At 35.2% G+C, this 24,817-nt stretch overlaps 1 protein-coding gene across 1 annotated transcript in view; it reads right to left on the reverse strand.

Moving 5' to 3' along the window:
• Positions 1-24,817, reverse strand: part of EYS (eyes shut homolog) — a 710,358-nt gene that overhangs the window by 384,346 nt on the left and 301,195 nt on the right. The window contains exons 26-28 of the mRNA XM_072333503.1: positions 11,995-12,166; positions 11,376-11,454; positions 6,210-6,409 (exon numbers count right to left, since the gene is read on the reverse strand). Of these exons, the coding sequence (XP_072189604.1) occupies positions 6,210-6,409; positions 11,376-11,454; positions 11,995-12,166 (451 nt within the window). The remainder of the gene's footprint in view (positions 1-6,209; positions 6,410-11,375; positions 11,455-11,994; positions 12,167-24,817) is intronic.

Genomic DNA, 24,817 nt, shown 5'->3' on the forward strand with positions numbered 1-24,817 from the left:
AAAAATATCTGAACTGGAAAAAAAGTTCATAATTAAGACAGAAATTTACAGACTTTAAAGGTGGATATTATATTGGATATTATTTAAAAAGAAATATTGATTGCATGTCACATATAATAAAAGAGTGCACAGGATTCTTCCACTCACTGCCAGATATTGTTGCATTTGAAGGATGGATGTGGCTTGGAGAGAATTTTCTTTATTGTTTTGAAGCAGTTGGCTCCAAGTATAAAGAAAATATCATGCTGAGCTACTGGGAGCTGCATTCATTCTCATTTGAAAGCAAGCCATGCATTCAACTTTGCTCTCAATTTCCGAATAATCTCAGCAATATGCACCACACATGCTGTTTTAGGCCTCTGAAAAGACTCATACCAATAAGCATCCCCTAGTACACTCATCTTATTAGTGATCTGGGCTTCTCTTTCTTTTACTTTAGTTTCTAATTTTGCACACCTTCCACAATCATGTGATGAAGAAGTTTGCCAGTACCATTAACAATTAACACTGTTTTATTTATTTATCTTCTTTTTAATTTTTATTTATTTAGTTAGTTAGTTACAATCACAGATTTCCCCTTGAAACAAAGTGAAAAATAGTATAATCACTGCAAATTCTGTCACTGCTTTTTTGGAAAGGATCCACAGATAAGAAACAAAAACAAATGAACTGTCAGCATGATAATACTTGAAATAAATGATATAACTGGATATTGTGAGCTTCAGCACAAATTCTATCATTGAGAACAAGACCTGGAAAGGTACTTAGATCCCATATTCCCTTATCACCAAAGCTGGCTATTATTCTATTTCAGTCATTCACATATACAACCTAATACTCCAAAGGCCCTTGGAAATAGGAAGCACTGAATTTACTTTTAGGGCTCTTCTTTCAGTACATCAACCAAAGAGGAAAAAGAGAAGACTTAACAGCAGTGAATGTTAATTTATTTAATATATTCTACTGCATTTATTTGGCTCTAATTAAAGCACAAGTTTAGAGAACAGAATATAAATTGGAGACCACTAAAAATGATATAGCCTATTCTGTTCATCTCAATTTAACTATAAAACAACTACAGCACTGATAATAAATAATTATTAACATGAGCCAGCAGTGTGTTCTTACAGATTGGAAAGCAAATGGTATGTATCCTGGGCTCCATCAGGAGAGGGATGGCCAGCAGGGATACGGAGGTGATTGTCTCTCTCTACTCTGCTCTTGTGAGGCTCCATCTGGTGTACTGTGTCCAGGTATGCAGCCCTCAGTGCAAGAAAGACAAAGAACTGTTGGAAAGGGTCCAGAGGAGGGAGACGAAGATGATCAGGAGGCTGGAGCACCTCCCCTGTGAAGACAGACTAAGGGAGCTGGGCTTGTTCAGCCTGGAGAAAAGAAGGCTGCGGGGTGACCTCATTGCAGCCTTTCAGTACCTGAAGGTGCCTACAATCAGGAGGGGAGTAAACTCTTTGAAAGGGCCGATAATAGCAGGACAAGGGGAAATGGTTTTAAGTTGAAAGAGGGAAGATTTAGGTTGGAAGTTAGGGGGAAGTTCTTTACTAGGAGAGTGGTGAGGTCCTGGATCAGGCTGCCCAGGGAGGTTGTGGATGCCCCGTCCCTGGAGATGTTCAAGGCCAGGCTGGATGGGACCCTGGGCAATCTGATCTAGTAAACATGGAAGTTTGGTGGCCCTGCCAGGCAAGAGGGTTGGAGCTTCATGATCCTTGAGGTCCCTTCCAACCCAGACTATTCTGTGATTATGTGTGATTCTGTAATTAGAAAACTATTTTCAAAGAGACAGTGGAGTTCTCTTATTTGAAAACTTCAAAGAATTGGCTGGTCAAAGCCATTTTTATTTTTTAATAACCTTTGGGAAAGGTCTTAACCTTATGCTTCAGGTAACCACTTTATCTGACCATTGAACTGAGACCTATATGTAGTAGTAGACAAAGAGTTGGGGGGAAAAAATAATCTTGTTTTTCTTCTGAGTTCTGGCATTCCTTGGAAGTCTGGTTACAGCAGAAGAAATAAGAACAAGATAAAACTTGAAATGCCACTTTCTTTCCACAAATTCCCTAACATAATATCTAATCAAAAGAACTACACATTGAATTAGACAGAGCTACCAAAAGTGATAGTGACAACACAAAACAATGCTTTTGCAGCACTCAAAATCTGAGGAATAATATTTTATAAATGCTTGACTGTTTCCTAGCATTAGTGTTTTCTATATAAAATTCCATAGCAGCAGAAAAAGAATCAGTTTGGAGGACCATAGTGGCAATTAACCTGCTGCTACACTGCAGTAACTTTAGAGGGAGAAAAAAATAACCTACTGAGGTTAGATCCTATTAGTACTATTTTTCCAGAGCAGACGCATGGAAACTTTGTGAAATGAACACTGGACTCTAACAGTGGCCTGCAAAACTGAAAATTAGTATTTTGGCATGAAACCCTCAGAGAAAAATGAAGCATCTAGTGTAAAACCAAGTACAAAAAAAAAAAAAAAAAAAGAAAAAAAAAGAAAAAAAAAAAGTTTTTCATTGATATCTGAATTCGGTTTTGTATGATACACTGCATCATAGTTCTATTTCCTTATCCTCAGAAAAGTCAGAAGTTAAGCTAAATTATACAGATTCCATGTTATATTCCAGCATAATTTGTACTACTTCAAGATATCTGAGTGATATAAAGATTTTGACAGGGTGTGCCAAGGCTGACTTGTATCACATACTGTGAGTGCTTTTGACAAAATTATTTGTTCCTTTCAGTTTGTATTTAAATAATCTTGGGTTATAATAATTTATAAATGCCAGTGAATGTTTGATCAAATACAGGCTGAAAATCCCTGCACCTCTCCTCACATTTATATGAATTATAAAGAGAAGTATCCAGTCCTGTACTACTTATTGCATCCATTACAATCACTTCCTAGTCTCAAATAAAAAGTGGTAAATATAAAAATGAACATTTAAAAATAAATGCACTTCATTTAGAGAACATGTAGAACAATCTGCTCCTATTTTACAATTTTTCCTTACTAAAATCTCATGAGCTGCAAAAAAACCCTGACACTGTGTCCATCAGACACAGCGATCATATATTTATTCTTAGGTGCTCCTAGAATAATAAAATTCAAGCTAAATATTTTTTTTTTTTCATGAGTGTAAACTAATTTGTGAAAGATGACACCAAAATAGCTCCAGTTTTAAACCAAATATGAATATATTGAAGAAAGAAGATTTAAAATACACTGATTTCCATTTATGGACCAAAATATAGGGTCTTCTGAAAGCCTCTCTAGGCCTCATGATAACTTTGTTATTAATTAGCTAAATTATATGGTATTCATTCATGTGGTAGACAGTTGCTTTAATTAAAGTATTTCAGTTGGTGATCACTTTCCTGAAGATTTTCAGTGGCATGCCTGCCCAGGATAAAACTGAATTACAGCTCCCAACTTCTCTCTCATTTCCAATGAGTTGTTTTAATTTTAAACAATGTGTTTAAAGACAGAAGGATATTTCACATAATACACAATTCAAGGGCTATCCCAGAGGGTATGTTTCATATTCATTTCAGAAAGAAGCCTTTAGGGTGGTCCATGTAATTGATTCCCACATAAGTCAAGAAAACTTGGACCATTAACATTACCACTGGGTAAAGTATCCCATTCATCACAGCTGAAAGTAGCAGCACTGCCCACAGTTAAGGCAGTCTGACACTTATCCATTACTGAACACTTTTCATTACTTGCTATATCATTTTGCCAAGCAATACAGTACAAGCATTCCAAAGCAGATCCTCAAAATAAGAAGACTCTAAAAGATACAAGATTTTTGTCTTTTCTCCTGTTAATTCATTTGGAGTGTGTAACAGCTGTCAATGCTAGGATTCCCCCCCCCAATTTTTTTGGATGTTTGTGGCATTCTGCCAAAGTAGAAGCTGCTTTTCCGTCCCTTATTTTTTCAATTTTCTATCCTCTGTACCAGTTCTATTCTCCAGTTTGCACACAAGTTGTGTCCAGAAAACTTACACCAGTTCTGAGGTCAGTTATGTATTATCCTGATAAATTCTTTAACAAGCCATGCTCCTTTTTTTTTTTTTTTTTTTTTTTTTTTTCCTCTTGTATGATTATGAATCTTTTCCACCTCAGATTCTGGAAAATGATGCAAATATTTAGTTAAACTACAAGAAACAGTAAGTCCTGGAAGTTCATGGGCCATTCGTTACGCTAATTATGTTGAATATTAATGAAATGTCACAACTTCTAATGCAATGACACAAAGGAATACAAATGGAAATTGAACCACAGGTTAGGAGGAATAAATTTGGTTTTTGTAATATGAAAATATTAATGGCCCTACACCATTGCTTTTATCATGCTAAGAAGGAATTCCAAATATGCGAATCAAGACATTTTACTTTTTCTTGTGCCATTTTAGAATGAGAGACTTCCTTGTCTGAATACAGTGGAATTTAAATTTGTTTCAAAAGAATATGGCAAATAACCAGGGAATTGTCAATGTAGCTAAAAAAAGAGACACAGAAACTGGCACCTGATTAGTATTAGAACAAAACCCCACCCAATTATAAGAATATAAATTAATATATTAACTAGGATATAAAGTAAAACAAACAAACAAAAAAACCAAAACATCTAGAACATTAAAAGTTAGCAACAGTTCTCTTAAATTTTGCATTCAATATCATCACTTCAACCATCTATATTGGAAATTTTTCCCCTTATTTTCCTCTATACTTCTCCCTTAAAAGATGTGATCCTTACAGAAATTCTGTCAAAAGGAGTAGACAGCTACAGGATTAGTAATGGGATTAGTAACACAGGATTTCTAACCTCGCCCAAAAATGACTAAAGAGTTTAGAAGAGTTTTTGAATCAAGCTTCAAGACACATTACCAAATATTAACATGTGGCCATGTATCTGAGAGGAAAATAATAATAATAATAATAATAATAATAATAATAATAATAATTAACTGCAGTGTAACAAAATAACTGGGAAACTTGTTCTTTTGCATTAATGTTGGTTTTCAAATGGAAAGATATTCAGATCCATATGTTACACTAAAGCATTTCCATTAGCTTCTTCTGTTTACTAGGAGACTTAAAAAATACAAAATTATTTGGAAATGACATTGCAGCCTTAGCTTCAGCTCAGTACCCTGGTGAGTCTGATGGGGATGAAAAGCATTACTTCTGTATTTCTTACAGGCTTTTTATGTTGGAGCTACGGCCTCAGTGGATGAAGAAAGATCAACTGACATCATCTACCTGGACTTGTGCAAAGCATCTGACACTGCGCCACATAATGACCTTGTTACCAAACTGGATAAAAATGGATTTGATGAATGGACCAATTGCTACATAGGGAATTGGCTGTATGGTCACACTCAGAGTTGCAGTCAATGACTCAGTGTCCAAGTGGAGAACAGTGACGACTGGCATTCCTCAGGGATCAATACTGGGACCAGCATTATTTAACATCTTTGTAGACAACAGTGGCAGTGGGATCAAGTGCAACCTCAGCAAGTTAGCAGACAAGGAGAAAGATCTGGTGGTGTCAACTGATGAAAGTCTCAATATGTACCTATTGTCTGAATTTTACAGCAAATTAATATCTGAATACAAGAGTATATACACATCTACAATAATAAGTTTTAAATTATTAAGTTCTGTTTATGCTATATGCTTCCACATGTAATTCTGGAAAGGACTAGAACACAAACATGAAGGATTTTCACTAATGTTCACTAATGCAAACACCCCTGGGGGTGTTCAAGGAACGACTGGATGTTGTGTTGAGGGACATGGTTTAGTGGGAGCTATTGGTAATAGGTGAATGGTTGGACTGGATGATCTTTTAGGTCTTTTCCAACCCTGGTGATTCTGTGATTCTGTGATTTTTATTTTTAGTTTTCTAAATACTTGCAGTGTCAATATTGAAAAATGATTGTTATTGCTCTGAGTTTAAAAATGTCCAAAGTGATATGTGGCTACATCACAAAATTGCAATAATTAACTCTGTTTTTGTTGTTTTTGTTTTTTTTTTTTAGCAGCATTTTTAATATGTCCTTAAGTGTTATCAAATCCAATTAAGTTCACATAATGCATATAGCACCACTGCTCTGAAATCTTAGCAAATGCATGTCTCTTAATTACAGCAGTTAAATGACAGTATTCTTACTAACCTGCAATGAAAAGTTCTTCCAGGCCCATCAACACATACACCGCCATTGTGACACAGAACTGTGCTGAGTGTAGGTTCACTGCAAACATCAATATCAAGTTCACAGAACTTGCCAGTGTATCCAGTCAGGCAGATACAAGCAAATTCATTAACCAAATCTTGACAAGAACCTCCATTAATGCAGGGAATGGATTCACATTCCTGAGGAGAGAAATAACAGTGCATTGACTACATCTTTAAAGCACTTCATTTATTCATCCATGTTTATAACAAATGCAAGTAACTGTTCGGAAATTAGGAAAAGAGTGATAGATGTTTTAATGTCTGTTACACAACAACCTCAAATTTCAGTCAATTTTTTGTTTCTATAGAGATGCTTTTATTACTGTCCATACTCACTTCTGAAACAAGTTTTTACTCATTAATCTTGGAGAAATTCAAATATATCTTATATTAGAAATGAAAGAGATTTAAGTGCTTCCTATTCATTCCTTTATTAAAATTTTTAAGCATGTTTTCAGCCATATTTTATAGACTTTTTTTCTCAGCTTTTACAGTAGTACCATTATTAGAGTAATACTGGACAGAATAAATATATTAACTAAAGCATATGGACCTTATTTTCATTTATAAAATATTTCTTGATAAATCATAACTCTCTGATTATTACTTAATGCATATCATTGCAAATAAAAGCATACAAGAATGTTTATTTTTTTCACATAATAGCAATTTCCTTTGAGAAAGTCACTACAGAAATAATCAAATTAAATCCATGAAAACTACCAGCAAATTAGTGCTTAGTTAGTGCAAAAATGTAGTTTTGCCCTTGAGCGCATAAACCTAGTTTTTGCCTATATCCCAAAGGAGTTTTATTTTGCTGCTGGACTGAAATAGTCTAGCTAAAGCCAGTGTTTTAAAAGGGAATTTATTCTCATACTTACTTTAACTTTAGACAGTTTGATTTTTTTAAGGATATCCAAGGGCACTTAGATTTCCTGCAGTTACTGCAGTTGCCTTGACAGAATGTAAATTCAGAAATCCACAGGGAATTGTGAGAAAACAACTTATTTCTCTGTATATTTTCCAGCTGGATGTATATAGGATGATTTATTAGTGAGCTTTACATAAACTAATTGAATTATACATCCCATGGGAATGTTGGGGATAGTTTTATAGACTGCTAGAACCTCTGAGTATAGAAGTAGTTTTTGCCATATTAATTAAATTTGTTGTTGGCAAACATAAGTTGTCCTGTTTATTAAATAATACAGCACAAGTCACACTTCAATTTTTTGGGCTTTTCTCTGTTCTAGCAACTTCTTCTTTTTTTTCTTCTTTTTTTTTTTTTTTGTTTTGTTTTTGTTTTTTGTTTTTTGTTTTATTTTGTTTATCTTTGTTCATTAACAGAATAGATTAAAGATCTGTTGAATATGGACCAATGTTTGAACTAACTATAATTCAAAATATATAATTCAAAAAGTATAAAAATCATTAAAGCAATTAAGAAAAAGAAAGTAATTCTAGAATTAAGTCCTCATTCCCATTCATCTGTTCTCATTGAATGATCTATCCTTTCCCAGATCACCTGATCACAGCCTTCTTCCAGACAGAAGCAGGGGTACCAGCAAGTTCCATAGCCTATTGCATAAGATAAAGTCTTAGAGTATATTTTCTAGTAAACTATATTGTGAACTATATTGTGAACATATACAGAGGATAAAAACTACAGGAGGAAAAAAAAAGGAAAACATTCCAGTATCTTAAGGGAAATACATATAAAATTATACACACATAGATTGTTTAAATCAGCTTAGTTGCTGATTGTGCCTGGCTGCTTGATGCCCATTCATCTGCTGTCTCAGTCCCTGTTGTGAATGGGATGAGTAATGAAAAAAAGGTGAAAAAGCTCATAGTTCAAGATGGAGACAGGGAGATCAGTTATCAATTACTGCCTTGACTAAAACTGACTCAGCATGGGGAAAATTATTCAGCTTGTTAGCAATCAGAGTAGGACTGTGAGAAGCAAAACCTAAAAATATATTTCCTCCAACCTTTTCTTCCCAGGCTCAACTTAATAATGCCTTACCCTCTCCTCCAAACAAGAGGAGCACAGAGGCACGGGGTACAGATAGCTGTTGTCTCTGCTTCTCTTTCTTCGTGAAAGTTTTCCCTCTTTCAAGAATGGGTCCTCTCCATGAGCCACAGTTCAAACTCAGACTGCTCCAGCATGTTTTTCTTCTTGGGCTGCAGAACGTTTTCATCTTCTGCAGCATGAAGTCCTCTATGGGCTGCACTGTGGGTATGTGCTTTAGCATGGTCCTCTCCATGGGCTGCAGGAAAGCATCTGCTCTGGTGTCTCGAACACTTCCTCCTTTTTCTTCTCTGATCTTGATGTCTACAATATAGTTTCTCAAACTTTCTTCCTCACTCAGCTCTGTTGCACAGCAATTTCTACACTTTTTCATTTGTATTTCTACAGGTGGGCCACCAGCTTGGCTGATGGGCTCAGCTGTACTCTGCAATGGATCCACTGCATGTGACTAGAACCATCTGTGTCCAACATGGTCTCTTCTCCCACTGACAAGATCTGCAGTTGCCTCAAAGCAAAACCTTGCTATCTATACCCAATACAGTTGCATATACCAAGCAACCAGGAGTGCAGTGAGCAGCATAGGCAAACAGGGCATAGCACAGTAGTAAGGATGTGGTTTGTTGGTCTGTGCCGGCAGGGCATGCAGGGAGGACACAAGGCAGACCGATTTCTTCTCGTTTGGGAGTAGCACTCTGTCACAGCAGTTTGTGCAGGCAGGGTGCTTTTCCTTGCTTGCAGGTTCACAAAAAGAGGAAGCATTCTTGATCTCTGCTAACATGGTGATTTGCATGATGGCTATACCAGCGCCTCTTCAAGGAAATCCCCAGAGATGCCTGAAGCACTCACTCAGTCAGAAATGTTAAGAAAGGAGACTGGTTCAAGTGGACAGTTGTACTGAGTGCCTTGAACCTTCTGCTAGTGTTGAGGTAAGTACCCGCACAAGATATGCACAGGTATATGAACCTCCATAACAAGAAACTGAGCTTCAAGAAGCAGTTAAAAGGCTTCATAGAACTAGAGGCATTAAGAGAGAGACAGATTGGCTGCTTAATAATTATATTCCAGCAACAGACAACACTGAAAAGGGGGCAGCTTAGTCCCTGTTGACCCATAAAAGTGGGGCTACACTGCAGTCCCCACCCTCCAGCTTCACTACCAAAAACATATATGAAGCTCTTACAGCTATAAACATGACCAAGATCTGCAAGAAGAAATCATATTGGCAGCCAGCACTGGAAATTGTAAAATAATAATAAAAATAATCACAGGATGTTTCATGTGAACTTGGGGAAAACTTTTTTCCTTTGTGGGTGACAGAGCACTGGAATAGGTTGCCCAGAAAGACTGTAGAGTCTGCTTCTCTGGAGATATTGAAAACCCTTCTGGACATTTTCCTGAGCAACCTATTGTAGGGAATCTGATTTAGCAGAGAGGTTGGACTAGATGATCTTTAGAGGTCCTTTCCAATACCTACAACTCTGTGATTCTGTGAAATACATCAAGTGAAGAACATACTGAAGTATATTTACATGGATGCATATCTGCATTTTTTCTTTTTTCTTTTTTTTTCTTTTTTTTAAAACAAAAACAAAATAAACAAAAAACAAACAACAGAAGAGCTTCCTGATTTCAGTCTAGAGGAAAACAATTTTAGAGTATCACTCTAACATGACTATATGACTGTCCAGATTTGCACACGTCTATTCAGCCTTGTTGATCTCTACAAGACTTGTAAATTCATGATATATATCTGAGCAGGATGAATGAAGCATTATAACCTTTAAAAATATGACATCTGCAGCATAGACTAATCTGGGAGGCACTGTGCAAGCAAATAGAATGAAAATTAAAAAAATGAAGCCATCACTCTTGACAGACAATCACATGTATATGTATATTGTTTCTTTCTGAGAATGTCTAATCTATATATTTTCAAACATATCTGTATGGAATATGGTTATCTTTTCAGTATGATTTTATGCACTTGTCCACAGGTCATTTAATCTCTTATTCTTTCAAAATGGAGGAAAGTGTAAATTATGGATGTTGCCAGAGAAAATATTACCCAAGAGTATTCTGTATTAGCACTGGCAAGAGCTGATAATCATATAGATTTGCAATATCATATCATGATGCACACTCTGCTGAGCTGAATTACTTTCTTCACCTTTTTTTTTTTTTTCTTTCTTTCTTTCTTTCTTTTTTTTTTTTTTTTCTTTTTCTGTGAAGGAAGTTCAAAGATAACATTTCAGCTAGATTTACTCCTGTGCAAATGCTACGCATTTTCAACAGGAAAATTATAGACTATACATCTTTTATGTAATATAGGGTATTTTACTTATCTAGTACTTCTAGCTGTAATTAACATGCATAAGTAAGTTAAAAAGAAGCTTGGATAACATTTTTGAATGTGTTTTTGGCAATTCAGAAGCACAATATTAAAAGCCAAATAACCCAAAAGGGAGACAAATCTCAGGCCAGACTTTCTCTGAGACAAAATATGTTTAAAATACCAAGATCTGATTAAATCCTCTTTGGCACAAAACCTGAAAAAGTCTGAATCAATGTAATATTTTCCTGAAAGTGTAGCCAATTTTCTAAGAGCTGTTTATTGTTCTGCCAGATGTAGTCACGTTCTACAAAGTTGTATGCTGATCATGGAAATCTTCATGGTGTGTCATGCCTACTTTTAGGATAGAAAACTGTGTCTTGGGCTTTGCTACGCAAAGCTACAAGAAATAGGCCTAGCAATATAAAGGAGATAGTTATGTCTTTACAACAAACTGAAATAATAAATTATTCTCATGGAATTTTGGCTTAGTTTGATGTAAATTTTCAGATTTATCACTCACAATTCACCTTTAAAGTTCTTTAGGCATACGGTTAATGTTCTTTCTAATGCCATATCATATGAATAACAAATAATGAGCATTTAGGAATGGACTTGAAAACACTGAATTTCTGTCACACATTTTCAATAACCTGACACATTTGGAAATTACCTAAAGAAAAGTGAGTTTCAAGTGGCATATTACCCTTTCCTATATAATGAAATAGAATTTGAAGACATACATTAATATTTATCTCACATCTTGAGCTGGTCCATCCTGCTTCACAAGAGCATTGATATCCATCAATGAGATCTATACATCTGAAATACAAAATAGTATTGTTCAGATGAAGCTATGGAATTATAGATTCAGCACTTACAGTATCTCTCCATGCATTTCAAAGTAGTGCTTTGATGCAAATAATGAAATCAATGGAATTTTTAATTAGGTTTTCTAATGGAACATGCCTTTCATTGTTGCTAAGGGGTTTTATAAGGGTACTGTTTGTCATAACAAAATACACCTTCCTATTTAAATCTATTGGTTTGTAATGGATAAGGATTTGCTTTTAAGAATATTCAAGTCCAATTCACATTTTCTAAAAAACAGTTTGTGCTAATGAAACACAAATGAAAGAGGAACTGAGACAATATTACAGTATGTTACATTAGCTTAAACAGGCAACAGCTGTAATCTTTAAGTGTGATTGTGCTCTTACTTTATGGAATAAATAACAAAAAACATATTTTTCAACCTTCCCATGATATTAAATTGTAATTACAAATTATAATATCATTTATAAATATTGCTACAGAAGTACATTATCTCAGAGGTAATAATAATTAAATAAAAATAGCTACCTTCCATGAAGGCAAGGATCTGGCCAGCATTCGTTAACATTCGTCTCACAGTTTGTTCCAGTGAAACCTCTCCTGCAGTGACACTTGTAGGAATTGATGTCATCAATGCAACTTCCATTGTTTAGGCAAGGAGAAGATATACATTCATCTATATTTGTTTCACATCTATCACCTATGCAAAAACAGTAGTTGTGACTAAGTTTTGAATACTAAACACAAAGCATCTAAAAGTTTATCTATTCATCTTATAAGCTCCAGCTAAGCCATTTTAATTTACATTCATTTTTCTTACATTGCTCATTATATTCATCAGCAAAGAATATCCCACCAGAATGGAAGCATGTTTTTCTGCTTGTAGTTTTCCTGCAAATCAGTACTGCACATCTTCCATCTCAACATCTCAAAGTACTTTATGAAATACTGACTGACAATCAACATGTACCTAGGGATAGTGCAAGATCATTATTCTGATTTTTCAGGTCAAGGGCAGTGTGGAAAACAGAAAAAGAATGGTTAGTACAAAAGATCTTCCACTGGAGCACAAAAAGGTCCCAGAAGCCAGAAGTTACACCAATTCCTCAGACTCTCCATTTCACAAAATAGCTGGAATGAGGCACTTAAGTAATTCAGTTTCAACTCAAAATAATATCTGCTATTTTATACACAAATGTGAAAAGTGCATGCAAGTTCCTGTAGTCTTTTCTCACTGCTATGCAGCCAACTACTGGCAACTTATTTTTAAGCTAGGAAGAAGCATAAAGACTGCTTAACTTTTGCTAGTTCATGTATGGGCATAAAACAGGAGTTTGGAATAAATCTATTAACACAGCAACAAATAGAATTTCTTTAATATCACGAGAAATGATTTTTACCTATTGAAGACTAACAGAGTAACTTTCATTAATATGAATAACAGCTATTTACAGCTAACGTACATATTTAAGGAAACTGCTTTTTTTTTTTTTTTTAATAACAAAATAAACTCAGATTCTGTTGCAGATTCTGATGTTCAGATGGTAGCAACCACACATTTGAAGAAGTTGTCACATTGATATATTGATTCTGAATGAGAGTTAAAATCATTGATATTACTTCCGTATTCAGATATGGTTCAATTATTGCATAATCTGTTCAAAAAGAAAAACATAGCTATTTAGATGACTGATTAACATATGGCAACTAAATAGATTGTTATGTTATTCTGCTCCTGATCTACCCTTATTTATGTTACCATAATGTCACTGACTTAACTTTTGCTTGAATTTATTAGCGAATGTAATAATAATGTGGTGAAAAACCATAACTTGATTGTGGAAAGGCAGTGCATAATTTAATGTATTAATGATCACAAAAATTAACTTTTGAAAGATAAGGCATTATATGAAAAGACTTTTTTGTAACTCCTTTGGAGACTTAACCTTGATATAATCTAATATATTTAATAATCATCATAAAAAGAACATGTCAGTGAAAGGACATAAAACTGCAATCAAATCTGCTACTGCTCATGAAAGTATTTCATAGGTTAATTCTACTGCACTGCACCAACAGCTGCTTGATTAGGAAAAAAACAAAAACTCCTGATCAAAGTGCCAAATGAGTCATATTATTAAAGCAAAGAAATGTGCTTTTTCCCTACATACATATAATTATGTTGAAATTAAAGTTGTCAGACGATATCCGCCCATTCCTAAACTTCTATATGGCAGTGAAGGAAAGAGGGCAGAATTTAGATAATAACTATGCTAGGGAAATCAGAGTCTAATACAGTCCCACAACTATTCACTATTTAAAAATTAAGATTATTTAAGGTGTCTATACTCTCTTTATAATAGATGAAGAGAGAAATAGACTCAAAAGGTGACCTGTATCATTTGTCTTGGTGGAGGGAGGGAAGGTGTTGTAGAAGGTGTTAACGAGGCATCGGGTTGTAACGCGATAGGACCTCCCCTGCTCTGTGTAGACTGTGATGCATGCTTAAGGGGCATAGACATAGCAGGAAGTTTATTTAGGGAGTTGTGGTGCCTTAATAATTTGCCATTTGCTTCTCTATCATACTGATGTCTGTGATGCTATGGCCCTAGTGAATGAAGATCACTAGTCCCTGGCAGTGCAGCCTAGGACATGATGGCTGCTGGAGGTGACAGGAAGGGGGAGAGAAGAGGAGGGGAAGGGAAGGGAAGGGAAGGGAAGGGAAGGGAAGGGAAGGGAAGGGAAGGGAGGGGAGGGAAGGACAGGAGGGAAAAGGAGAGGAATGGAGAGGAGAGGAAATTTTGAAGAAAATTATGAGGCACAAATCAGTGATGAATGAATGCCAATAATGAAAAACTGGTTACTATCCAAAAATGATAAAAAGAGCACACTACTCTCCACTGAATTTCTGCACTGGGGGGCTGGGAGGCAGCCAAGGAAGATAGACATGTATCATTATATGCTAAAGTTTTCTTGAAGAACAGGTATCATGAGATGTAATTAAGGTTAAATTCTGCCAAGAAAGACCAGGCCTGATGGAAGGAACAAGAATGCTTTCTAGTGCTATCTCCATATTATGCCTTTAGAAGGAAAGCTTCAACAATATTTATAGGCAAAATGAACTTCTTATTCATGCTAGAATTAATATTTCAGAAATCTGTAGGGAGCACAAGTCCATTTTGTTTTTCGTGCTTTTAAAGGCACTTGTGTGGTTTACTGTGAATACAGACTATAATATGACAGCCAAAACAGTGAAAACGAATAATTTTAACATGGGAAAAAATAATTCAATAAAAAAATAAAGTAAGCTATTTTGAAGTATTAGTTCTAACTAAGAAAATAGATTTCTAAGTACTAGAACTAGTACAAATGTTAAAATGGACTCGTGCAAAATATATTTAATAGTTTTATACAACATAATTTATATTCACATGAAAAAATCTCTTCCTTAAATTCAACACCTGTATTCTAACCATTCTCGGAGAGTGGTGGTTAATGGCTCAATGTCCAGATGGAGGTTAGTGATGAGTGGTGTCCCTCAGGGGTCAGTACTGGGGCAGTTGCTCTTCAGAATCTTTATTTATGACATTAATAGTGGGATCAAGTGCACCCTCAGCAAGTTTGTGGATGACATCAAGCTGTGTTGTGTGTTCAGTAGGCTTGATGGATAGGATACCATTCAGAGAGACCCAAACAGGCTTGAGCAGGGGGCCTAGGAGAACCAAGGAAATGCAAGTGCAAGGTCTTGCAGTTTGGATTGTGTCAACTCCCACTAACTATGCAAGCTTGGAGGCAAAAAGATCTAGTACAGCCCTGACAAAAAGGGGACTTGGGGATCCTGGTGGATGGAAATTTGGACACTAACCAGAAATGTGTCCAACTCAGAAAGCCAACTGTATCCTGGGCTGTATCAAAAGAAGTGGATCAAGTGGATCGAGGGAGGTGATCCTGCCCTTCTACTCTGCTCTGGTGAAACTTCTCCTGGAATACTGTATCCAGATGTGAAATCCTCAGTAAAGGAGAGACATGGACCTGTTGAAGCACGTTCAGAGAGGAGTCACAAAAATATTCCAACAGATGGAACACCTCTCCAACTCAAACAATTCTATGGTTCTATGATTCTAATATTGTCTGAATAAATTGGGCCAAATATGCTCCTGGCATTAATCCCTTAGCTTAATTGGATGAATTCCTTACATTATGAATAAAGATTATAATGTAAATTATTTCCAAGTGTGAATTGTACTAAGTTTGTAATTTGCCACTTTGTAGACACAAAAGGGTTCATTCATGACTGTCAGCTCTACAGTCTGTCATCCTCCTCCAGTGCGACTATATTTTAATTTGAAGTCTGTGTTTTTTTCAACTCCTGTTGAAAGTAAGAAAAATTTAATAGAAATCTGCTTGTTGCAGTATACATTATAATACATCCAAGTATTCTGCAAAGTTGGTGTGAGAAACAGACTATAATGCCACAGAATTAGCACTTAAATCATTGTCCACATGTTCTGTTTCATAGCTATGACTGTGCCATGTGTGTTACGGTACAACAGGCTGCAGTGGAGTTCAAGAAGCTGTGTTTAACAGACTGTACTTACCATGCTATAAACACCTCCAGTTACACAAGAAAAAGGGGCAATTACACCATACATGCCACATTTAAATGATTGATCACATTAATGTTAACCTAGGGACTTGCCAATATGTCAGTGCTGCAGAAGGTGAGGAAATATCATAGACTGCAGAAAACAAGAGTATGATTAACACTAACAACACTAAGATGACAGCTATTTTCCTCCTACTCCTTCATCAAGGAGCACTTGTTCTCATAATGCACAAATTCAGCAGCCTTTTTCAAGTGCTTATTATTATTATTATTATTATTATTATTAATCTTCAATGCATTTTATTAATTGGAAATGCCCCATGCTTTCATGTTTCTTACAAATCACTTGCAGTACTCCTTATCTGCATACTCATATAAAGACTCACTTTTTCAATTGGAAACCCAAAGAAGAAATTACCCTTTTCTGTCTTTTCTCCCCACAAACTTTCCATGCAACCTAAAATCTCTTCCTCTTCTGATCATTGGGCATTTAGCTTCAACCCTCTCCTCTGTTTAAAATAAAATAAAATAAAATAAAATTTGCATTCCTTCTCCCAGAAACACATTCCTCCAATTTCCAACTTTTACATACCGTATTCTACTCAACTGAAAAATCAAGCCATTCACTTGATCCTCTATTTATGTACAGTAAAGTAAGAAGATTGAAATGGTAGTAAATCCTAGAAGTATTGCTTTCGTACTATCCTGGTTGCAAAAATATAGTTCTTCAACAGCTGTTACTTCTCAAAAGTACAGGGATGAAAAGAGACACTGGGAACCTCATGATGAACCATACAACAAACACCAGTGATGTACATGTAGGTTTTTTAAAATTCTTCTTCTTCTTCTTCTTCTTATTATTATTATTTTTCATTTTGACTGTGATTTAGGATGGATGCACTCATTAATTCTCTGTAAATTTACCAAGAGAGGTTCTGTATTTCCCATCTCTGGAGGCACTGAAGGCTAAGCTGAATGGGATCATAGAAGCCTAATCTACTGTCTGGCAACCCTGCCCGTGGCAGTGGGCATGGAACTACATGATCTTTAAGGTCCCCTCCAATGTAAGCCCTTCTTTGACTCTACAATTCTCTAAAAACACAAGTTTTGTAGTTTATGTGATTTTTTTATCTCACTTTTTTTTTTTTTTTTTAATTTCAGCTTCATTACTTTAAGATGTTTCTTTCATTTCTTTCTACAGCATGAACATAAATTTGCAAAGTTGTAAATTATTATACAGCAAAGAACATTTTTTAAGAAGAAATTCCTGTGATGTTCTCCCTCCAGATATATAACCTTGGCATTTTAATAACCTTTTGTGCTCAGATATTGTGGCTGTATGTCACACTTCTGAGAGTAAAAATATTTTCTTTTTTGAAACTATAGTATATATTCTGGTTTGTTTTCTTTAGACTCATAAGAAAGATAAGACTTATTATAAGACATAAGAATAAGAAATATAATATATATACATAAATAAATTAAATTAATAAATAATCTATCTATCTATCTATATATATATATAGAAATATTCAATTTTTATTTGAGAAAGATGCTAATGTAAAGGCATCCCCAGGAGTGTTTTACTGAGATAATAAAAAGTTTTCTGCTTTGTTTCAAGAAATTGAATATTGGGGTTAATTATATATAGTAAGTGGCTATGTTTTAGTACAGAAAATAAAGGAAAAGGAAGAAATGCAAAATTTTGTGTGAATAAACCCAAAAATACATTACTTGGAAAAGAAAAACAAATGCGTAGTAAAGAACAACTAGATACTGAGGACATAACTGAAAACTGAATGCAATAGTAAATTAACACATTATACATTATATTGAAAAAGATGTAGCTACTTCTATGTTAATTAAAAGGTTCTTCACCCAGAGAGTGGCTGGGCACTAGAAAGGACTCCCCACTGCAGTGGTTATGGCCATAAGCTGTTGGAGTTTAAGGAGCATTTGGATAATGCTCTCAGACATAAATTTTGACATTTGGGTAGTCCTGTGTGGTTATAAGTTGAACTTGATGACTTTTGTAGGCCCCTTCCAAATTGGGAAATTCTGGAACTCTATGATGGTAAACAACTGTGTTTTGCATAACTTGTTGTTTTTTTTGTTTTTTTTTTTCCTTTTCCCTTTTTTTGTGGATTTTTTTTTTTCTTTTCCTATCTTATTCAGCACTCTTTATCTGAATCCACAAGTTTTCTATAAAGCATAACAGTTCTTAAACATCATTTAACTACTGTTTCATCCAGCCTGTTGTGAGTAAATAAAGTGTAACAAATATTTTCTAGCTATGTTGCAAGGACAAACTAGCACTGATAAGGATCAGAGCCTGATTTTGTTGCTGTCATCTTGAGGAAGATTTAGTATAGCTTAGTGACTAATACCAGAGATTTAGATTTTCTCATTCTGTTGTATTTTGTGTTAGTAATAGATTTATTTCAGGGAATTATTTCACCTTCTTTGTATTAAGTTGAGTTAAATTGTTGTTGACTGCAGAAAGTTTGTTTGGTTGCTGTCTTAAATTAAATATATTTTGCTTTGTTTAGACAAGCTTGATATCTACTGTGGTTGGGAAAGTAGAAATAATTTTAAAAGTTAAGATTACACAACAGGAAACATCATAATTAATACAAAGAGGGATTAATTTGCTTGTTCTAAAACTTTTACGACATTCTTTTTTATTAAATGTCAGCTTTAGATGTTAAGTAAATAGGCATGGCTTTTCGGGACTCTAGCTGTCCATTTAATTTAAGATGAACAGACAAAACATATAGATTAAATTCAGAAACATATCCAATAGCATGTAATGTCTGATATCTAAACATCTGGACTCTAGACTGGATATTCAGGATAAGCAATCTGCATCAGGGAGTTACTTTCTGGTGTTTTGTACTGTGTATTTGTAGAGAGCGTCAGATCTTTGTGAAATGAACATGTTCTCCTAAAAAAGAGTATGAATTTAAACATTCATAAACTTGTGAAAGATGACAAGGAATACAACATTTAGAGAGAGATGATGGTCAGGCTAAGTCCCTGCATCACTGGGTCAGCACACAGCTGGGACATCACCCTGATAAGGGCAGAAATAATATTTGCTGGGCTAAAAATGATAAAGCCAAGCCTAAAGTTATCACAGTTTAGAATTATGATTCAGTTCATGGATATGAAACTTACAGAAAGGGATGGAGAACAAGACACATCTATATGAGCAAAATCTATTCTTGTCTGAACTGGAAACATCATCTTACGTTAGAAACATCATAGGCAAAATGTCACAGTTGTCAATAATGCTAGAGTAGGTCACACTTTAGCTGAGCAAGATGCAAATATCAGTTCAATATTTACGACATTTTAACTTTGATGGGTTTTAGTATGAACAACTCCCTTATTAAAATTTAGGAGAAACTTCTAAAACTTAAAGATAACTAAAAAAATCACACCCAAATGTCTGAAAGTACTGAGAAGCAAAGCATCTGCTATTAAAACTAATACAGTCTAAAATAGGAAAAAGATTCCATATTGAACATTGTATATTGTATTGTATGTATGTATTTTAACTGCATTGTATTTACTGTGCATACATATACGTGTGTGTGTGTGTGTGTGTATACTCACAAAAACAGACATAAATAAATTTACAGAGAAATGCCCATGTTTTATCCAGCATATATGCTGTTTTCTAACCATTTTGACACCAATAAAAAATACAGCACAAAAATCAAAATTATATAAAATTGGAAACCTTTACTATTTTACTAAAGGTATCAAAAAAAGAAGTTCACTCTAAAAGAATATGAACACAGTTTGGAGAAAAAATAATACTCACATTTATTTCCATATCACTCTATAACCACAATGTCTCCACAATAAATTAATTTTATGATTATTATTACAGCCTTTGATTTTCTTTTCTGTTAAGTACATTTTATGTAGTCTTTAATATTCCTATTTAAAACTGAAGTACTTGCACTTAATTTTTTACTTGAACAAAAATAAAACTCAGTACAAATATCTATTTAAAACTGAAGTGCTTATGCTTTATTTTTAACTTGAACAAAAATAAAAGTCAGTACTAATATGGCTAAAATCTCAACGTGCCATTCTCTTCTTGGGACACAAGGAATCATGATTACTACTTCTAATGTACTGTAATATTCCCATTAGACTTTAAATGCACTATTTAAATGAACTATGCTGTTCACAGAGGTTTTCCAGACCTAACTGCACAAAGTTAGTGAGCTGCTTGGTCTAACTTCATGGCTAACATTGCTGTCAGCAAGATTTTGGGCTAGAGACCTACAAGACCAGTTCCAACATGAAATATTCTTATTCAAGACTGAGATTTCCCTCGTTGCTTGACCCTAAGCTTGATTAATAGCAAAATGCATGGGATCAAAGGCATGCAATGGGTCAAAGAATCCACTGACAGTGCAACAAGAATTTGGGCACAGTTACATGGAAAATTACCTGTGATCAAGCTTAATGGCTTCATTTTCAATATTATTATGGTATTTAAAACACTATCTGGTCAAACTCAACTCACCCAAACAAACAAAAAACAAAAAAACAAAAAAACAAAAAACAAACAAACAAAAAAAACCAAACCAAAACAAACAAACAAACAAAAAAAAAAGTCAGTAAAGAAGTTAGGCTGCTTTTATTCCTTTTTGATTGATGTTGAAAGCATATTGAGATTCCATGCAGGAAAGAAGGTGGTACTTGAAAACAGTAACAAGAAATAATTACTGATGAGACAAATGTATTAGAAGACAGGTATGCTTTGAGTAGTATACTAAAGCAGCATGTTTGATTCATTTCAATACTGTAGCACAATACCTTTACTATTTATGCCAAATGAGAATTTTGCAATTTAGAACCATGTTTTAGAGTGACTTCAGGGAAATAAAACTAATCAAAGTCACATAATCAAGCAAGATGCAAATAGTTACCCCATGCATTTTTTTATTTTTTTTTTATTTTTTTATTTTTTATTTTTATTTTTTCATTAGAAGCCAGGAACAAACAATAGAATTGCTCAGAAAACCGTTAGATTTTGAGCAGGGAATGCTAGCCCATTCTACTTCAGTGAACAAAATAGTTCTTATGAAGTCACCTACTTTTCTGAATCCTTTTGAGGTTAAGATAGTTTGCTGCCAAAGACAGCTTTAGAGAACCTAAAAAATCTATGATGCTGTCACTGCCATGCTTTTCAGAAATACGAAGAATCACAGCTTTAAGGTAACTGTTCTAACACAGAGTATACTGTGTTCTGCTACATGAAACACTCCCTCAGCAGTCATTTGTTTTGCCATTTAAAACTTCGACTGATTGAAACATCCAATAATGAATTGTTTTTATCTAAATGGCTCCTGGTCATGACATTTTTTCATTTCCTAGCAAAAGAAAGAAACAATATTATAAATCATTATTAAAACATTCTCATTTCACTTATTATCATTTAGAAATACAGCAGTGACTTAATGTAGAAAATTTAGACACTACATACATTTACAACTTACAGAAAGCTCAAAGAAATACAGCAAAATCATGGAAGAATAGTCTGGCATTATAATGCATAATGCTCCTCTGTGTTGTTAACACTAAAGCTGCTTAAAAGTTTCTTTTTCATTGTATCTGCAGCAGAGCAATTTGTGTGGAAATTGAGACTTCAGTCCCCTGGGTCTTTGTAACTCTTACAGAGTAGGAACTCCTTTAGGACATGCAAAGTAGTATGCTTGAATATATTCAAAGACCATTCCAAAGATAGACCTGCTAAAAAGTACAGTGGCTTCCCTAGCTAGCAGTATTGCCACACATCAAGTCTCTAACATTTGTATCAGTGTTTTTTCCAATTTGTTTCAGGTATAATGTGGATATAATTTAGGCACAATTTTAGGTACCATAACCCTTAGATAATTCAAATTCTCTCTTAATCATGGAATCATAGATTCATAGAATGGCTTGAATTGGAAGGGATGATAAAGACTGTCTAGTTCCACCCTCCCCTGTCATGAGCAGATTTACTCCCCAGTAGATCAGGCTGCCCAAGGCTTGAATGTGTCCTGGGATGGGGCATCCACAGCTTCCATGGGCAGCCTATCCCAGCACCTCACCACACTCTGATTAATTAATTTCTTCCTAACATATAGTAGAAATCTCTCTCTTTTACTCTAAAGATATTTCCCCTTGTCCTGTCATTACTGGACTATGTAAAAAGTCAGTTACTCTCCTGAAAATAAGCTCCCTCCAAGCACTGGAATGCTGCAGTGAGGTCTTACCAGTGCCTTCTCTGCCCTAAGCTAATCAAGCCCAGTTTTTTCAGCCTTTCTTTATAGGAGAGCTTCTCCAACCCTTTGATCATCTTTGATTGTTCTATTAGCTAAGTCAGAGTAAGAACATAGTAAAATTGGTTTCAAACTTCCATTTTACCAATATCTCCTAAGTATTACCAAAGTATAAATACTAGATACATACTCTACCTAGGAATTAACTGCCTTATCAGAAAGCCTGGGCACAGACCAGAGGATTTTTCCACGCTAGATTTGAGCCCAGGATACACTCACAGCTTGCTGGTACTAAAACACCTTAGATATAGACAAGCAAAAATTGAGCTCTGACAAAAAAGTAAGCTTTGGAAGATGAGTGCAGGTCTCAGAGAAAGGTTTCATCATTATAGTTAAGCTAATTCAAATAACCTTGCACTTGAGAACTATGGTTCACACATAGACATTTACTTGCAAAAGCTGCCATGTAGTAAGTTATTTCTGTATTAAACTGGAAGCATATCAGCTACTAAATTTAAAGTATTCTACTTGGCAGCCACAGCAAAATCCATAACTCTGAGGCAACCAACCTTTCCACAAAATCCACATGGGAGTCAAGTACCTAAGGACTTTAAAAACCTGTAAAAAGAGGAACGAACTATCAGTGCATGCCTAAGCACTGTAATGCAGCAGAACGCTAGAGTTCCTAAGAAATATGTTCAAAGCAGTAGCTCTGGAAGGTCAAAAGCACTTTCATCTTGTTAGTATGGCATTATATCTGGCTTTACTGCCATGTCTCTCAAGAGAATGAATTAGGCTGGGGCTGACACATAATGCTGATACAGTTAAAATCTTTTTACTGAATGTAGCTGCAAAATCTTGGCTTGTGATATACACTGTGTTCACCGGTGCTCATTACCTGAGCTTAAGCAATCACCTTCCTTCATTTTCAGTAAAAAATTATTATTTTATTTTTTCCAAATCTTTCCATATTTGCTAGCTTTGGAGCAAGAATGTTTCAGATAGACTGTATAAAAAAGAAAAGAAAAGAAAAGAAAAGAAAAGGAAAGGAAAGGAAAGGAAAGGAAAGGAAAGGAAAGGAAAGGAAAGGAAAGGAAAGGAAAGGAAAGGAAAGGAAAGGAAAGGAAAGGAAAGGAAAGGAAAGGAAAGGAAAGGAAAGGAAAGGAAAGGAAAGGAAAGGAAAGAAAAGAAAAGAAAAGAAAAGAAAAGAAAAGAAAAGAAAAGAAAAGAAAAGAAAAGAAAAGAAAAGAAAAGAAAAGAAAAGAAAAGAAAAGAAAAAGGACATTGAATAACTCAGTTTTTCACGTCTTTTGTCTCTAGTTAGTTCCACTCACCACTCTGTAGAACCTACACTTTTCCTTGGCCTTACTTTTGCTGTGAGTGTACATCCAGAAGGATTCTTTCCACAGTCTTCTCTAGACTCAGCTCTACCTGAGTTCAACTCTGAGCATTCAGACAATGAGTCTCTGGACCTCCTAGGGAGCCCACCTTGCTCCTTCTGTTGTGTGTGCTTCTTTTCTGCATCCAGGATCAGTCAGATGTTCCCAGGCCATGTTTTCTTGCAGCTCTTCTCCTTGACCAGGGATAAATGGTAACTGGAACAAAACTGCTACCAGACTAAAGTTTAAATGATCAAGGAATGGCTTAAGGCTTTACTTAGTAGAGTTTAAGCCACTTTGAAAGTTAAAAGGAAAGTTTACGTCCCAATCTTGGCTCTCAGGGTTTGTGTATTCAGTGAGAGTTTAAGAGGGATGGAACTAGCACCCTAGATATCAAGCACTTCAGTCCAAATGCTTGATACACAGTACTCTTGTATGTTTCTTTTAGCCCAGGAAATCTGCAGAAGGATGTTGAAACTCAGCAAGTACAGCAAAGTGCCTCCTCTTGTCCTTAGAAATCAAGCAAACTTACAGCATCAGCACTTCTCAGGAAAATTGATAAGGTGAGTTTTCCTGTTCAAAATGAGAGTTTTCACTGGACCAACACTGATGTGAATACTCTAATTATTAAACTAAAAGACATATACCACTACCTCCACTCACTTCTGTCAGTATACATGTTAGATTTGCTCACAGCACATCAATCACTTTTGGCTTCTTTAGATACTCAACCTGTTTCTTCCTTTGATGTCTCAGGGAGCACTCCATGAGATTCCTCCGTTCTGACTCTTAAGTAGATGAGTCATTTTTTTAGCTGTGTAGTTGCTCTTCTTCCTCTGTATATCAATAGCAGGTAGTAAAGACAGAGCTCTGAAGGCTCAGATGCAATCACTGCCAGTTAGTTGGCAGCAGAAAGCTGTAGAAGCAGCTGTGAAGGTCAGAAATATAAACCAAACTTTCCCTTTTTTGTTAGGTCTGTATAAAAAACAGAGCAGTTTTCTTTGCCAGGCAGATAAAATAAACAGCAGGTTTTGAGGCTCAGGATAAAGAAAACTGGGCTTCAAACCTAAAATTGTAGA

The sequence above is a fragment of the Excalfactoria chinensis genome, chromosome 3, assembly GCF_039878825.1.
Source record: "Excalfactoria chinensis isolate bCotChi1 chromosome 3, bCotChi1.hap2, whole genome shotgun sequence".
Classification (NCBI taxonomy): Eukaryota; Metazoa; Chordata; class Aves; order Galliformes; family Phasianidae; genus Excalfactoria; species Excalfactoria chinensis.